General features: G+C 37.6%; 2 protein-coding genes across 2 annotated transcripts; one reads left to right on the forward strand and one right to left on the reverse strand.

Moving 5' to 3' along the window:
• The first annotated feature begins 3,115 nt into the window (after positions 1-3,115).
• LOC135155103 (uncharacterized) lies at positions 3,116-8,238 on the forward strand. The gene is made up of 3 exons (XM_064103778.1): positions 3,116-3,250; positions 3,570-3,762; positions 5,538-8,238. The coding sequence occupies exons 1-3, from the start codon at positions 3,172-3,174 to the stop codon at positions 5,671-5,673; spliced, it is 408 nt and encodes a 135-aa protein (XP_063959848.1). The 5' UTR covers positions 3,116-3,171; the 3' UTR covers positions 5,674-8,238.
• A 965-nt stretch (positions 8,239-9,203) lies between these two features.
• On the reverse strand, positions 9,204-15,502 carry LOC129266711 (uncharacterized). Its single transcript, XM_054904528.2, has 2 exons — positions 15,043-15,502; positions 9,204-10,886 (listed from the first exon to the last, which is right to left on the reverse strand). Exons 1-2 carry the CDS (start codon positions 15,330-15,332, stop codon positions 10,241-10,243), a joined length of 936 nt encoding a protein of 311 aa, XP_054760503.2. The 5' UTR covers positions 15,333-15,502; the 3' UTR covers positions 9,204-10,240.
• Positions 15,503-17,540: the final 2,038 nt, after the last annotated feature.

A 17,540-nucleotide genomic window follows, 5' to 3' on the forward strand; every position in this document is an offset into this window, starting at 1 on the left:
TGAGTAAGCAATCTTCTTTTCTAGGTGCAAGCCATAAATTACATCAATTTGGAACTCTTGTCAAGAATATACTCGGCTGATAGTCAAGCCGTGAAAATGTATAAACTTCGCATTGCTATGTTTTGTAGGTTATTTCATTTAGTATAATGCCATTCGGTCTAATAACCAGTTGGTCCAATAGCCATTTATTCCATATACCATTAATTTTAGTCTAATTGGACTAAAGTGTTAATTGTGCAAAATGAATGAAAATGAAATGGATATTAGACAAACTGGTAATGAGACGAAATGGTGATTAGACGAAGTGATGATTGGGCCAAATGATTATTGGACCAAATGGTTATCAGTCGAAATGTTGACGGACGGAATGCAAGGTATTAGACTAAATGAAGGTAGACCATGTGAGGACGAGTTGCCAGTAGACGATTTGGCAATTTACCATAATAATCATAGTAATGATAATCGTTTTCTTCTAGAGGATACGAAGCGCAACTGTTACTTCGGTTTTATATCTCGATCTGCCGCTTCATCAGCATGCAGGACTAACTTTATAACCTAAGAAAATATTCCTGCCTCTCACCTGGATTAATTTCTTGCTGAAGGAGAACACCCCATAGCAGGCTAGGGATTCAAACCCATGGACCTATAATTTGTTTGAAAGACAATGGCCCGTATTCTGAAGTCAGGTTTAACTTTATAGACCACGGTCTAACTCTGTACTAAAATTATGGGGAGCCAAATATTCAAAGTTCCTGTTTATATTGTATATTTCTTATGCGTACTATTTTGTTTCATTTTGCTTTCATAATGAAGAAAAATAAATAAATTCACAGACAATTTGACTGCCAAATGGGTTAATAAATCGGATGCGTACTGTTAGGAATTTGTGCTCTAATTAGCTTCCATAGTTAAACAACAACTTTAAACCAGGGTTTAATTTAAACCCGAGTTCAGAATAAGAACCAATACACCAAGACGCACCCAACAAAAGTGAGATTTGTATTCCTATTTTGGGGATAGTGAATTAGTGGGGATGATTATTGGCTAGCCTACCCATTGTTGGCTATATACCCTACTCATAGCCAAATTTTATAAACGCCGTGGTCATAGTGAATAGAAGTGAATAGAATAGTCATAGAAGACTCCCAAGACACGTGTAGCATATGGTACGCGAGCTTTCTCTGCCTCAGCACCTTCTGTCTGGAATAATTTACCGTTATATTTAAGAATGATACCATCACTGGAGACCTTCAAATCTAAACTGAAGTCTTATCTTTTCTAACAGTATTAGTTATTGGCACTTTTGATTGAATTGATTGAAAATCACATTTATTTCCTTCAAACAGATACAAAATAATATTTGACATAGTAACGAATACAGTATATATTTCGACACAATTTTGAAGGAGCCGAAAACCCGGAAAGCAGAGCTTGAGTTGGGGTCGCCAGATACAAATAAATAACAAGTTACGTACTGTAATGACATCATATGTAATTGCATATAAATAAGAAAGTTAAGAGTAGAAAAAGAAACACAGATGGAGAAGCTAGAGGGAGAATAAATGTAGGCATTAGAAGATAAGTTCATTTGAATAACAGAGTAAACTGGTCGCAATTACGTAATATTGGTACATGTATATATAAAGAGCTTGAGTGACATTTGTCGCAGAGCAACAGGTAAGGCATGTGCATTAATTAACATTAGAAATGGAAGGTAGTTCAAGCATGTCAACATGTCAATGATCTCTGTCAGTGCGAGCATTTAAATTTTGACTTTGACACTCATCCAAACTTTCTTTCTTTTCTTGTGCGCCTCGGAATAGAATATTTCTAGATAGATGGCGCTATATAAATGCCTATTATAATTATTATCATTATAGGAGTTATGACCCTCGATCGTCTTTCAATCTGAGGAACGTGGGTTCGACTCCCAGCCATGGCCGTGTTTTCCTTCAGCAAGAAATAATACAGGTGGGGACGTCGTGGTATAGTGGTTATGACTCTCGTCTTGCAATCTGAGGGGACGTGCACTGTAAAAACTGTGGTGTTAAAACTGACACCAGTGGGTGTTAATAGAGGACCACACCCTCTGGTGTTAAAATTACACCCTAGAGATTGAATATAACACCAAGGAGTGTACATGTAACAACCAAATGTGTTGCAATAACGCATATAGGTGCTAAACTAACACTGTCAATTTAACACCGGTGTAAAATCACTGGTGTGGTCCTCTATGTACACCGGTTAACACCGCAGTTTTTGCTGTGTGGGTTCGATTCCCAGCCAAGGCGTGATGTCCTTACGCAAGAAATTCACTAACAGATTGCTGCACTCAACCCAAGTGAGGTGATCGGTTACCAGGTACGTGTGATGCTTGAGGGCCTGAAAGCCCCTAGCACTGCCATTGTAGGCGCCTAGCTTGAGCATTCCTCGGAGTGGATATGCGCATTTAGAAATGTGTTCAATATTCCATTTTTTTTTTATTGTTCGAAATAGACATGAAATGAAATACTCCGAAAACTTACTTTGCCCAATTGATCGTTGGCCCGGCAGCCGCGGTTTAGCGCCAGATTGACGAGGCTCTATCCCTTTAATCGTTGAACGCCAAACAGGGTAGCAGCAACTCCCATCTTTCAACGTCTTTTGGTCTGACGCGGCCGGGTTTTGAACCCCCGACCTCACCGGTTGTGAGACGGACGCTTTACCAACTGAGCCAACACACCTGTAATAGTATCAGTTTGCCTTTTATTTGAGTTTCTCTTGTAGGATTACTGCCTTGATAAAAACTTGAGGCTTTTTTTTTGCAGTATTCCTCAATTCCACCCGTTTCCTGAAATCTCTGTATCATTTCATGTACTGCATGCATGTTTACATGATGTATATCTATATGCCTAATGTCTTTCTTTTGCATTGCCAATCTGTTATTATTCACATGCATTTCTCTGTACGTTTCTTTAATTCTTTTCATCGGAAGTGAAAATAAATGAATTGAATTGGAATTAGCAAAAACACACTTACCATTTGATCATTTTATTTTATGTTACAAAGGCTCGGCGATAAAATGCTACTCGTGTTTGAGCTTAATTACAGGAGGTCAATTGCAAATAAAGAACCGAATCTTTGAATACCCGGCCCTGTGTACAAGATCACGGCCGAAGCGTGGACCCAAGCATGCTAAGCATTGACTGTGCGAATCAAACATTGGGCTGTAGAAAATTTAGAGGTTACATTGACTTCAATAACAACGGAGGTAAGTTATTCACAGCAACTTTGACCTTGACAATGGTGTGAGGGTGGGGGGGGGGGCTAACAGGTCAAAGCAATAACGGCAGGCCGGGTCACAGCATGTATTGATACAAATGCAGGGAAGCTATATCCTTCCATCATCGGCATATATAAGATGAATAATGGGATATTCGATGCATTTACAATACTAGTATTAATTATGTAAAATAGAAATAACAGAGGCCCTAACAAGGACCCTTGTGAAACATCCACTTACAGTTTTCTTAGCTTCTGACAATTCAGCACGTATAATATTTTTATTGTAAAAACTCTCCTTTAAATAGATGCAACGGAAGAAACTACCTACCATATACTGTATCTTGGATGTGGTGAATATCCAATGGACCATTGTTTGTCTCCGACCCCGACGGGGATAGTGGAACTTCTACAAGCTTTACCACCTGTAAAGGAAGCCTTGGATGAAAGCGTTGGTCACAATGTTACTTCTGATCACGTAGATAAAGGTGTATTGTGCAGGTAAATCATGAAATATGGTGTTTTTTTTTTTTCAAAATAGATCCTCCTACAAATTTCTTAACGAAAGATATTTTGGTTTGGCTTGGAACAAAACTCACATACCCTAGCTAGTACCGGCCGTTTCATCAACAAATTTTGTGGCGTACAGATGGGGCTTGGGGCTCTTGCATCCAAAAATTTTCACGACCAAGAAAAAAAAAAGAAAGGGAAATGAAAGAAAAGAGAGAAGGGTGAAATATGATACCATTCTCTAAATAATATGTCAAAATCTATCACAAAATTTGATTATTTTTGGGGTAATAATAGTATCAAATTTTTATTCACTCGTTTCGCTCGCTGGCAATTTTTTGATAAATTTCGTCCTATATGCGCCATATCTGGCCCACTCAATGTTTTTTACTCTTTAAGCCACTTGACAAATTATGAGATCTGACAACTTATCTTGGTTTTGATTGGGCGGGAAGCACGGTTACTGTATGGCAACAATCGGAATACCTAGAGAAGAATGCCTCATTGTTTGTTTTATTTCATCACACTTTGGGCCTTTTCACACGTGAATCTTGAATCATTGTAATGATGATTACAATTCGTCTTGAGAATTATCGGACCTTTCACACACTCACTCAAAAAATGTGATTTGAGTGAGGAATTCACCCCGGGAATAGAGTTTGAATTCGTGATTGTGATTAGCGTTCGTGATTCTAATCATGTTCTGGTTTGGTGTCACACGTGCTAGAAATTCGTCATTAGCCTCATTTTTCACTGGAATCATCATTCAAATTACGATTTTTACCGTGTGAAAAGGCGGTGAATAACTTGTATTACATAGTTATCGGATATCTCAAAAGATATGAATTGAAAAAAAAACAAGTGTTTCTGTCAAGCGCAAATGGGGAGTTCTCGCATTTACAACGGAGACACTTTCTACAACGCATCGATTCCTTTGAAAATGCAATTGAAATCACAATCAGGCGTTTATTGTCGAAAGTTGGTGGACTGGGATAGCAGATCATCCTAAGGTTTGCACCGGAAGAAGAATGGCAAATATGTCGTTGTCCAGAGTCAAGAGATTCCTTTCCGATGCTGTCCATGTCCACCAACTTTCGACAAAAGCCTCTCGGCTCTCCATTGTGATTTGACGTGCATTTTTTTGAAGAAAATTGGTGCGTTGTCGAGAGTGTCTCCGTAGTAAATGCGAAAACTCCCCGTTTGCACTTGACCAATACACTTTATATTCAATGTGATGAAATAAAACAAAGAGGCATCAATGCAGAATATCATCTAAGGTCCAAGAACTTAGGATTATATTATTTTTTTTCTCTTTTTTGTATACAATACATCTGTAGTTGTTTTCAAAGTCAGCACTGCTGGTATTATGCCTATTGAATTGAGTAATTTAGGCCAGACTGTCGGAGGTGTTCCATGTTTTACATAAAAGTTCTAATACTATGTAAATTACCAGTGGATATGTTTGAATATCAAGAAAAAAAAATCAAGATATTGAACTCAAGATTAAAAATAATGCATTAGAAGTATCAGAATAGTTTATCAGCAATTTCCTTGTATGATTTGCAGCAGTAATTATTGCTATTATTTTTTCTTTATTTTTGTAACTTCATCAAAGTATCAGTTCGTTTGCTATTTATATTCATTTGTATTGTTCACATGTGTTTTTTTTTTCATTTAGCCTTTGGCTACGACACACTCTTTTTTCTTCAGAAACTATTAAAAAAATGAATTAAAAAGCCGGATGTTCTTTTTTTCATTTAAACCAGACACGGATGTTACACCGATAATTGCAATGGCGCCAATTTCATCCAGATGAGCCACGCGCTGGTAGTACTTTCACTCTCCTCGATCCTCTGGAATATGTTTTGGAAGCACAGGGGACAGCATTTCGTGGAAATCTAAGGGCCTTTTCACAAGTGAATCTTGAATCATTGTAATGATGATTGCTATTGTAATCGTGACTGTGATTAGCGTTCGTGATTCTAATCATGTTCTAGTTTGGTTTCACACGTGCTAAATAATCGTCATTAGCTTTATTTTTCACTGGAATCATCATTCAAATTACGATTATTTTTTTACCGTGTGAAAGGGCGGTATATCGAACGGAATTCGTGTTTCCTCTTCTTCTTTATTGCCGTACTTTTTGTTGTTGTGTTATTTTCCACTCTACTAACATTACTACTCCATCTTCATTTTATTCTTCTCATTCCTCCCGTATTATTCTTCTCACTCATCCCCTTCATATCCTTTTTTTCTTAAAAATAATTCTTCTGCTTACTATCGTCTTTCTCCTTCTCCGTTTTCTTCTTGTATCTCTGCTGGAATGAATGCATTGTCGCACAAGTGTTCGCAGTGTGTACACAGTTTGTTCGCATTATGTTCACAATGTGTTCACAGGGTGTTCACAAGGTGTTCACAGTGTGTTCTCAGTGTGTTCTCAGTGTGTTCACTGTGTGTTCTCAGTGTGTTCACAGTGCGTTCACAGTGTGTTCACAATGGATTCAGAATGTGTTCACAGAATCTTTAAGTTTACAGAATCTTTAACTATGTGCTCACAATATGTTCACAGTGTGTCTCAGTGTGTTCACATTGTTTTCACAGTGTCATAAGTATGTGCTCGCAATATGTTCACAGTGTGTTCAGAGTGTGTACAGAGTGTGCTCACAATGTGTTCTTAGTGTGTTCACAGTGCGTTAACAGTGTATTCAGTGTGTTCACAGTGTGTTCACAATGTGTTCACAATGTATTCACAATGTGTTCACCTAATTTTTAAGTGGCATAACTATGTGATTACAAAATGTTCTCAGTGTGTTCACAAAGTGTTCACAGTGTGTTCGCAGCGTGTTCACAGTGTGTTCTCAGTGAGTTCACAGTGTGTTCACAGTGTGTTCACGGTGTGTTCAGAGTGTGTTCACACTGTGCTTACAATGTGTTCACAGTGTGTTCACAGTGTCATAAGTATGTGCTCACAATATGTTCACAGTGTGTTCAGAGTGTGCTCACAATGTGTTCTTAGTATGTTCACAGTGTGTTTAGAGTGCGTTCACAGTGTATTCAGTGTGTTCACAGTGTGCTCACAATGTGTTTACAATGTATTCACAATGTGGTGTTCACGGTGTGTTCAGAGTGTGTTCACAGTGTGTTCACGGTTTGTTCAGAGTGTGTTCACACTGTGCTTACAATGTGTTCACTATGTCTTCACATTGTGTTCACATTATGTTCACAGTGTTTTCTTAGTGTGTTCACAGTGTGTTCACGGTTTGTTCAGAGTGTGTTCACATTGTGTTCACAGTGTGCCTACAATGTGTTCTCTGTGTGTTTACATTGTGTTTTCACAATGTGTTCACAGTGTTTTCACAGTATCACAACTATGTGATCACAATATGTTCACAGTGTGCTCACAATGTGTTCACAGTGTTTTACAGTGTCATAACTATGTACTCAAAATATGTTCACAGTGCGTTCACAATGTGTTGACTGTGTGTTCACAATGTGTTTGCTCTGTGTTCACAGTGTGTTCTCGTGGACTATGTGAAGATACGATTCACACTATTTAAATGCTCTCAATAGCAGTGTGAATATATTTCCACACTGTAATACCTGTGGAAACCTCGACAGTGTGACAGTTCACATGGTCGACGATGAGCAAAATGTGATCCATGCTGTTAAAAATGATAAAATTCAACAGTGTGAAGGTGATTTCATTTTGTGTTCCACACTGTGAGCACACTGTGGAACACATTGTTGACTTCGTGATCTTTCCAGTAGGTATACATTTTTATGATCACGATCTTCGTGCTTTTTTTTTTTTAATATTCTGTTCATCCCTCACCTCTATCTCCTACTCCAATGTCCCCTTTTCCTCCTCATTCTCCTTTCTCTCATTCCAGTTAGGCTGTAGTAATCATTTATAAGAATATGATTATATTAAAAAACCCGGAAAATTCATTTACCGTTAGATTACATTGTTGCATTGATATTTTTGCATGTTATAAAATATTTTGACCATATCATATATATATAAACAATTTAATACAATCGTTTTTAATATACCATAGTGTACAGTAGGGCATATGCTTATATTTATTGTTATCATATTGTTAATATTAAATCGCTCGAGGCGTGATCTTCTATATATAGCATCGCTCGTAACTGTGATTTTTTTTTCATTTGGTAAATTGCTTGATTGTCTTCTCATCGCGTAAACTTTGAAGACTTCGAAAATAAATCTTTGCACTTAGCATGATTATCTCCATATTGCCTGTGATATCAAGCAATATGGAGATAATGCTAGTTACTATTATTATTAATATGATTATCATTATTACTATTCTGATTATTATTAGTATGATCCATTATGATATCGATGATTATTACTATTATTTTGTTATTATTATCATTTTTGTATTAGTAAAAACATTGCATTGTTTTGTCATTAAAGTAATCGATAACAGCGTTGTCTATGTTATCATACGTTGTGCACCATCAAGGTCAATATCATTATCTGTGACTTTACAGGAGAGGTGTCACGCATTGGAAAGCAATGATCAATCAACTCTTGCTTCATAAATGGCATTACAGTCGTCTAGTTCTCCTGGGCCTCGTCTTACAAAGAGTTACGATTGATCAAATCAATATTAACTGTATGAAATCCATCCATACTTAGTAAATAAATCCTTAGTAAACAAAGACAATCACACCGAATCTTCAAGAAAATGATGAATGTACGAATAAGCATCATATTATCTAGAAAATATTTAGTGAACAAATTCACATTTTAGATGTTGACGTTGCTGGCCGTCCATATGGTGGTGATTGATCGGATCCATCGCAACTCTTTGTAAGACGCGGCCCCATAATCCTATAAAATGGAATAAAGATGAAAGTTTTCTCTTATCAAAGACTCATTCCATCCCTCTTCATGCAAATTTGTTTGTATGAATATTTAAAAGAGATAAAACAAGCATGACGCTGAAATTGTTAATATTAGAGTTGGATGTCAAATAAGAGAATTACGGTACATTGAAAATCACAGCACATTGGATATGCAAATGAGGGAAGAGATGACGTCATCTACAGACTATTTATTTTGTACATGACAGGTGTCAATGTTTCCTCGTGCACAGTGTAGTGTAATCTCTCCTTGAATGTGTGGTATTGCCGCGTATTCTATGCTTTTCTGACTCAAGACCTTCCTTACTATATCACATCTAACAGGAAAAAAAAAGAAGTTGAAATACTCTAGATATATTCAAAATGATAATAAAACAGTGAGTGTGTGACATCATCGGCTAGCTCTTTGGCATATCACCCGCGAATGTCATCCGAACCGTCGTATTGCAATACCCCCTACTTGTCTTCTTTCACACCCACACACACTTTAAAAGGCTAGAGCCCCGTTTCATTGAAAAAAATAATTACAACAACAAATGTAAAATGCTATAGCAAGTTTACTATCAGCCAATCGAATCGAATGATTTCATAAACTTTAAAACGATATCATAATATGTTTTATGGAATGATCCGCCCCTGGTTCCACCACTCAGGGGCGGATTCAGGATTTTTTTCAAATGGGGGAACATTTTCCCAATGAAAATTTGACAAGCAAAAAAAAAACCCACGGCATATTTACATTATAAAGTTTTATTATGGCTCTCAAAGGGAGGGGAGGGGGCACTGGCCGGATGCCCCCCCCCCTGGATCCGTCACTACTGCCACTGTCATAATATATTTTGTATATAGGCCTTTCACCTACCTTGGAGATAAAGGTAAATGGGGTGCAATTCAAATGAAAATTTGAGATGGTTCAACTTGAAGGAAAACAGTTGTATGACAACCATACTGATTATTTACCTATACATGTATAATCCCGCGACACACACAAGGTAGGCCTATACATGAAATGGACAATCGACAATGAAACTGCCTTCCGGGGATGACGTTTTGTTAGTGATTTTTACAGACTGATTTGCCCTTTGCCAATCAGAGACCTGTTGCATAAAACTTTTACCATAAAAAACTCTGACAATAAGATTTGCCAGAGTTTTTCTTTTATGCAAAGGAAAGTAAAATATTACATCATTTTATCAATATCACGCCAAAATCTATCACAAAATTTGACTTTAATTGAAAGGGTCAACATTTTTGCTCGCTCGCAGCTTTTCAGAAATATTTTACCATACGTCATAGGGTACCCTCATTTTGGAGCTCATTACTCTACTGGTCAAAGTAACTAAGAAAATATCTTCATGGAATGGTCTCCTAACTATGCTTCCTAAATATCACGAAGCTACATGTAGCATCAATGAAGTTTCAAAGCGATTTATTCATTTCATGCCGATCCGTGCCATTTGGTACACTTTTGGACATCTCACTATGCCTTAATTGCATTCGAGAAGTTCCACAACTAGTGTTTAAAGAGAGGTTTTTGTGCCTTGGGTATAGATGCTCAAATCAAATGGGGTTTCTCTTAAAGTAGACGGTTGTTGTACATTTTTTCATAGAACGGCAATGCTTCGTTGGCCAACTGAACGACATCAGAGGTTACTGTATCAAGCGACGGAAGGTCTTGAGGTTTAGAGAATCCCGTGCTTGAGATCACATTTGTTAGGTAACTCGTGTCCTGACTGATTTCAAAAGGCCACTTCCAGGATTGAATTACACCTAGAGATGGTTCCCATTTCAGCATTTGTGTTGTATACGGGAGTCCCACAGCCTTGCAGTACTTAGGCATCATCACGTCAGGGTTCTCCAGTAACTCCGAAGCATCAATGATAGGTGGTGCAGGATCGATGTTTTCTTTGATGTACAACCAGACGTCGTGTAGACTGCTGAAGAATTGGGAGGGGTCTCCCAGCAGCTCCTTGTGTCTTCGTAGATCGAACTCATCCTCGTTGGTTTCGTCTGCATGAAGTAGACTAACGTTTCTCAGTTGGTTGTAGTTGGCTTTATGCAGAGATGAGTACACCAAGAGTGGATGGCGGATCAGAAAAGAGTGCCGATAACCTTTTGGAATAAATTCTCTCAGATCCCTTGATTGCATCGCTAGACCAATGTCTTTCACGAATACGTTCTCTGCAGTGCAAGTCTCCAGCACCATTCTTATACTCTCATATCTGCAGAAGGACAGAAAATAATACATTGATTTTCTTTTGATCTGTGGGTGTGTGTGCGCGCGCGCGTGTGTGTGGGTGTGTGTGTCAGGGGATGGTGAGTTGATATTTCAAAGACGAAACAATCAGATCGGGTCTATAAAGCCAGGGTTACACCGGAGCCGAATCAGCTGCGAATCCATCCAAATACACGTATTCGGGTGGTTTCGGGATAGGTTCTGCTCTCCCTCCGCGAATGCAAAAAAATTCAGGAAGGACTCGGAAATATTCGAATCCACCTAGCCATCCTAAATAGGCCGAAAATTCGGTTTTGGTGTATAACCCTGGCTTTAAAGGAAGATATAGGAAATATGTTCTGCAACGCTCCCCCCATCAAAATGGGTCTACAATAATTATATTCATAACAAATAAGGAATTCTGGTTATAGACTTAAGGAGAATGGTCTAGGTAATAAATGGTTTTGTCGGGGTATTAATAACATTATCATAATTATCAGGACCGCCAGAGGCGTCGATCCTGGGAGGGGCAGTGAAATTAAAATATTTGGGGGGGGGGGGCAAACAAATCGTTTTGCCCCCCCCCCCCCCTCAATAATTCCGCATATGCAAAAATAAAATAAGATTGTAATGTTACACATAAATCAGCAAGCGAGATTGAGATACCAACTCGTTCTTTATTAAAATCGTGCTCAAAATATCCGCTTTTCAGATTGGAATATAAAAATTTTCACCTCGAGCTTCGCGCTCGCATCATTTCTGTAGCAAAAACCCATACTTTTCATGATTAAATAGGTGAATAGAATGTCCCGTTCTCAGTTCTAAACCTCAAAAGAACCTGCTTCGATTTGAAATAATCTTTTGTTGGATATATATCTTGTTATTTATTAAAAACGTCCATTAAATTGTTTTTCCAGATCGAAATATCTAAATTTTCAGCTCGCGCTCCGCGCTCGCATCTACTGTTCGTTTAGATACCCATCTTAATCATTGGTATAAAAAATGCTTAGAATATCAAGCTTTCAGGTCAGAATATAAAGAAATTTCAGCTCGCTCTCGGCACTCGCATTATTTGTGTAGTGAGATACATATATCTATCCTCCTCATGAGTTACTACAAACAGTCCTAAACAGGTCCCTTTTTTCCTGTTTTCATGTCAGTATACTAAAAAGATTCAGCTCGCGCTTCGCGCTCGCATTAATTTGTTGGTGAGATATGTGTTTCTTTCTCATGAGTCGTATATATATATATATGCATATATATAATATAGGCCTATGTGTGTGTGTGTGGGTGAGTTTGTTCGTTTTGTGTGATCGAGCGCCTTTTGGAACGTTGATTCATGATTTTGCCCCCCCCCCCCCCAATCTGAAAAATGGATCGACGCCCCTGATCAGGACCCACTGGCAGAACAGTTTTGGGAACTGAATTGGCCACCTTGGAAAACATTACGTTATTATTATTATCATTATTGTTATCATCATCATTATTATTACCATTATATGACAGAAATAAAGAGTTTGCTATAATTTTTACCAATGTTTTCTAAGTGTAGGCTGTAAGTTTTCTTCCTAAATGATATTAATTGTGCGATCACCAAACTTTTAAATGTGGTAATATAAGAGTACATCCTAAGTCTAATAACTTCTACATTTTTTTAATTGTTATTTGAAATGTGATTGATATGACTCTTACATTTCATGTCTTCGTCTATATGTATTACAATGAATTGAATTATTTTAGAGCTCAATATCTCTTTATTATTCATATATAATTCATCTATATTCAAATTTTAATTACCAAATCTCATGAAGTACTTTTTCTGTACATTCCATATCAGATATCCACAAACTTACTAACAGTTTTAATAAAAATTGTGACTCTGCATGTTTCATTAATATACTTTATTATCAGCAAAAAATATAAAATTAATAAGTGAAGAACAAGTAGGTAAATCATTTGTATACAGTGGCGTAGCTACGGGGGGCATGGGGGGCACGTGCCCCCCCCCCCTGAGATTTGGTTTGCCCCCCCCCCCCTAGGTGCCCCCCTGAAAAAAAGGGAGAAAGAAGAAAAGAAAAAGAAGGGGAATGACAGAAGAAAAAAGAAGAGGAAAATAAGAGGAGGAAGACAAGTGAATAAAATAAATTTTGGGGGAAGACTTGTAAAAAAAAAATGTTCATGTTACTAAATGAAATTTTCTCTCGCGCTTCGTGCTTGATAAGATTCATATCTAGCTCAATAGGCTGATATGGAGCTTAAACAAGTTTTGAAGTCAATGTACAAAACATATTTCTGCTCGGACATCGAGATTTCATTATATTTGTTTCCATTTACAAATTTAGTGCACTCTGTAAAATGTCCGTTAATATGGCCTACATAATTATCAACATTTTAAGATCACGCTGGGTGGTCGCATTATTTGATTTGCCAAGTTCCTATTGTCTTTGTGTATTCCATCAAGTTCTCAAAATATCAATTTCAGATGTGACTGTCAAAATGTAGGCCTATTTAGCGCTGTGCGCTCGCATTTTGATTGGTTAGTACACTATATCAATTCTATATAAGCAAACAAAAACCCCAGGCCTTTTCATTACATTGTATTTTTTTAAATTCAGTTCGCGATTAGCGCTCGCATTAATTGTTAAAAATGTATTAACCATTGTAATGACTATTCATAAGTTAAAAATGCTCAAAATTCCTTCCATACTGTCACTACGCATATTAGATTAACAAATAAAGAAAATATCATTTTCATGAATTCCTATTAACCAATTTGGGTCTTTTCAGAATGGAATATCGACAAGCTTAGGAATAATAGGAAGATAGTCATCATTTTCATATGACAAAATATCCTTAGAATGTGCCGGTCCTTGTTAAAACGATAAAAAAATATCAGCTTGCGCTTCGCGCTTGCTAAATCCATTGAGTGTGATCCACATCCACTTCTCAATTTTCCTACACAATACCTAAAATAGTGTGTAAATTGATTTTTTTCAGATTGTAATATCAAATGTTTTCAGCTCGCGCTTGCAATATTAATCTTCATGATTAAAAAATGTATTCAGAATGCCTAAATTATAGGTCTAAATCTAAAACTAAAACAAGCACACGCATGTTTATTGAGACAGCCTGCATGTTCTTTATTTAAAATATGCTTAAGTTTCAGATCAGAATATCAATAATTGTCTGCTTGCGCTTCACGCAGAATATGAATAGAGTGACCCGCTTTTAGGTCTAATATCTAAATTTTCTTCCGCTCGCGCTTCGCGCTCGCATCAAGTGTTTTGTTACATACCTATCCAATTAATGATTACAAAAAGTGCTTAGGATGTCAATTTTTCAGGTTGGCATGTCAACAAGTTTTAGCTCGCGCTTCGCGCTCCCATTATTTAAATATGTACCGTATTTGTGGGTAGCTGTAAACATGTCCTTAACAGGTCCCTTTCCGATCATGATAGAAAATTTATTAAAAGTTTCTGCTCGCGCTTGTTCGCAGTAATTATCTAGTTACATACGCATCTTGTTCAGGGTCACAAACATTGTCCAGAATGTTAAATTTTCAGGACAAGATACATGAAAGATAACAAAAAATCGCTCGCACTTCGCGCTCGCACTGTTTTATATTGGGCTTATGAGATTATTTCATATTTATGTTGTTTTGTAAGAATAAAGCTAAGAAGTGACTGATCGGGACAATATAGGTGGAGATAATTTTGGGCCCCATCCCTATTGGCGAAAGTGAGATCAGCCCTTGTGACACATACACACACACACACAGAAAAAAGGTGCCCCCCTGAAAGAGCAAGGATCCCCCAGTGCCCCCAAATAAAAAAATCCTAGCTACGCCACTGTTTGTATATGATTATATGGAATAAAACTGGGCCTGAAATGGAGCCTTGCGGTAGGGTACATTTTACAGATTTGAAAGTAGATTTAAAGGAATTGTATAAAGTATAAAGTGGCATTTTCGTTTAGAAAATAAGCCTATTAAAAAGCACACAATGATCAATATGTACAGTCCAAGGTTTTTTTTATGTAGAACCATCTGGACTAACAATAAAGCACGACATTAACAAATTGTTTGTATTGTTCATAGTATGATAGTTTCTTATTTTCGGCACATCGTGCAATATACGATTCAACACGACACATTATATACTTACGACAACGCTTCTGGTTGGATCTTTCGCGCTACCAATTTCCCAATATAATGAGCTGCCTTATCAAAGGCGGCCTCATTTCCCTCATACGATGTCGGCAGATCGATGCCCTCGTTCAACTCATAGTTGATCTTTGCGATATTGGCATATCCGAATGGCTCGGGCCATATCTCGACCCCAGTAATCTGTCCCATCGAGCGTGTAAACGCTGTGGATACACATCTGTAGGTAGTCCACAATATTACTCGGTTTGGCATGTTGGAAGAACATACGGGCTGGGATGGTCCGGACATTCTGGTAAATGTATAGCACACTTGAAGATTGGATTGAAATTATTACTTTCTTCTGGGCTTATGGCTGCCCCGAGCTGTGTACTGTAGATGTGTATCGTTTTGATGAGCGTATTGCAATATCAGATCTCAATATATAGGCTGCTCACTGTCATGATAATACCGTTAATGCTACATTTGGTACGCAAACTTGGTGTTTTTATAACCCGACGACCTTGGCAGTACTTGGTATTATTGTTGTTTTCCGTTCATCTGTTTCGGTAAAGAAAAACACTTTTGTTGGGGCCGATGTCTGCCACAACCATTCATTCATCAAGGGCGACAAGAGAAGAACATATGAGGGCGTAGAGACATGCAGATAACGTGGTGTGTGGTGTTAATTATTAAACCATAAACAGAAACAGAAAAAACGGACACCCCTGCATTGTCCAGAAGACAAAAGAAAACATCATGAGTATAAGATAACATAAATTATTATTACAAGTTGTACCATCAGTTATCAGACTTCTGTACAAATAAGCAGTTTGGTATAAGTAAATCGATATGAAATATCAATTGTAGTTATTTCACCAAGCAATATACAAAATTCATGTTATCATATTATAATATTAGTTGGATGGCTCAGAATGGAATACAAGAAATATTCCAAGAGTTCGGTAAACATTCCACGAATCGCAGATGAGTGGAATATTTCTGGTATTTCATGAAATAACGCCATCCAATGTAATTATTATCATCTGTCCCATGCACTCCCCCCCCCCAAAAAAAAAAGAGGGAGAAATTTGATTTAACACGTCATATCACTTTATGTCATTTATCGTTTTTTTGGTCGTTGACATGGGACTTGCATGTAGTTCATTGTGACGTCATGGAGCGTAGGTGCGCTCTATGCTGCGCATCGCATTGCTTTCATTGTTGTACGCGTTGTATATTTCACGCATTCGCGCATGCGCCCTTAACTGTTGAATAAGCTCTCATATTCAATAGCAAATTTTGTATGGACATTCGTCGGATTTCGGTCCTTTTTAGGAATACGCTCTGATACTGTACGGGCAATTGATGAAGACCAAAATACGCGTTTTTATTGCATCGCTAGTACACTCTATCAGGGGCGTCGATCCATTTTTCAGATTGGGGGGGGGGGGCAAATTAATGATCCAACTTACCAAAGGCGCTTGATCACACAAAACAAACAAACTCACCCACACACAAACACACACACATAGGCATGTATATATATATATACATATATATAATTTGTTGGTGAGATATGTGTCTTTCTCACGAGTCATATATATGTATATATATATATATATATATATATACATACATATATATGACTCGTGAAAAGGAGACACATATCTCACCAACAAATTAATGCAAGCGCGAAGTGCGAGCTGATTTTTTTTAGTATACTGAACTGAAAACAGGAAAAAGGTACCTGTTTAGGATTGTTTGCAGTAAATCATGAGGAGGATCTCACTACACAGATAATGCGAGTGCCGAGAGCGAGCTGATTTTTTTTATTCTGACCTGAAAGCTTGATATTTTAAGCATTTTGGTACGATTAAGATGGGTGTCTAAAATAACAATAGATACGAGCGCGAAACGCAAGCTGAAAATTTTGATATTTCGATCTGAAAAAATTGACAGTTTAATGAACGTTTTTTATAAAGAAAGAACAAGATATATACCCAACAAAAGATTATTGCATATCGAAGCGGGAGTTCTTTTGAGGTTTAGAACTGAAAACGGGACATTCTGTTCACCTATTTAATCATGAAAATTATGGGTTCTTGCTACAGAAATGATGCGAGCGCGAAGCGCGAGCTGAAAATTTTTATATTCCAATCTGAAAAGCAAACATTTTGAGCACGATTTTAAATAAAGAACGAGTTGTGTATTTCAATTTTGCTTGCTGATTTCTGTGTAACATTACAATCTTATTTTATTTTTGCACATGATAAATTATTGGGGGGGGGGGCAAAACGATATGTTTGCCCCCCCCCCCAAATATTTTCATTGGTGGGGCGATCGCCCCCCCCCCCCAGGATTGACGCCTCTGCACTCTATATAGATGATGATAAAGCAATATTGACTGGCCTCAGGGCGATACGGTGTATATCGCCCGAGTCCTAGACGAGGGTGATATCAATTTAGTGAGGGCGATACTCCTTTCGCCCCCAGGCCAGTCAATATTGCTATTATTAA

The sequence above is a fragment of the Lytechinus pictus genome, chromosome 8 (assembly GCF_037042905.1).
Source record: "Lytechinus pictus isolate F3 Inbred chromosome 8, Lp3.0, whole genome shotgun sequence".
NCBI classification, from domain to species: domain Eukaryota; kingdom Metazoa; phylum Echinodermata; class Echinoidea; order Temnopleuroida; family Toxopneustidae; genus Lytechinus; species Lytechinus pictus.

Coding starts and splice junctions, on each gene's coding strand:
- LOC129266711 (XM_054904528.2), bottom strand. CDS start 15,332: ATGTCCGGACCATCCCAGCCCGTATGTTCTTCCAACATGCCAAACCGA. Junction 10,887..15,042: donor ATCCAACCAGAAGCGTTGTC/GTAAGTATATAA, acceptor GTCCTTCTGCAG/ATATGAGAGTATAAGAATGG.
- LOC135155103 (XM_064103778.1), top strand. CDS start 3,172: ATGCTAAGCATTGACTGTGCGAATCAAACATTGGGCTGTAGAAAATTT. Junction 3,251..3,569: donor TGACTTCAATAACAACGGAG/GTAAGTTATTCA, acceptor TCCTTTAAATAG/ATGCAACGGAAGAAACTACC. Junction 3,763..5,537: donor GATAAAGGTGTATTGTGCAG/GTAAATCATGAA, acceptor CATTTAAACCAG/ACACGGATGTTACACCGATA.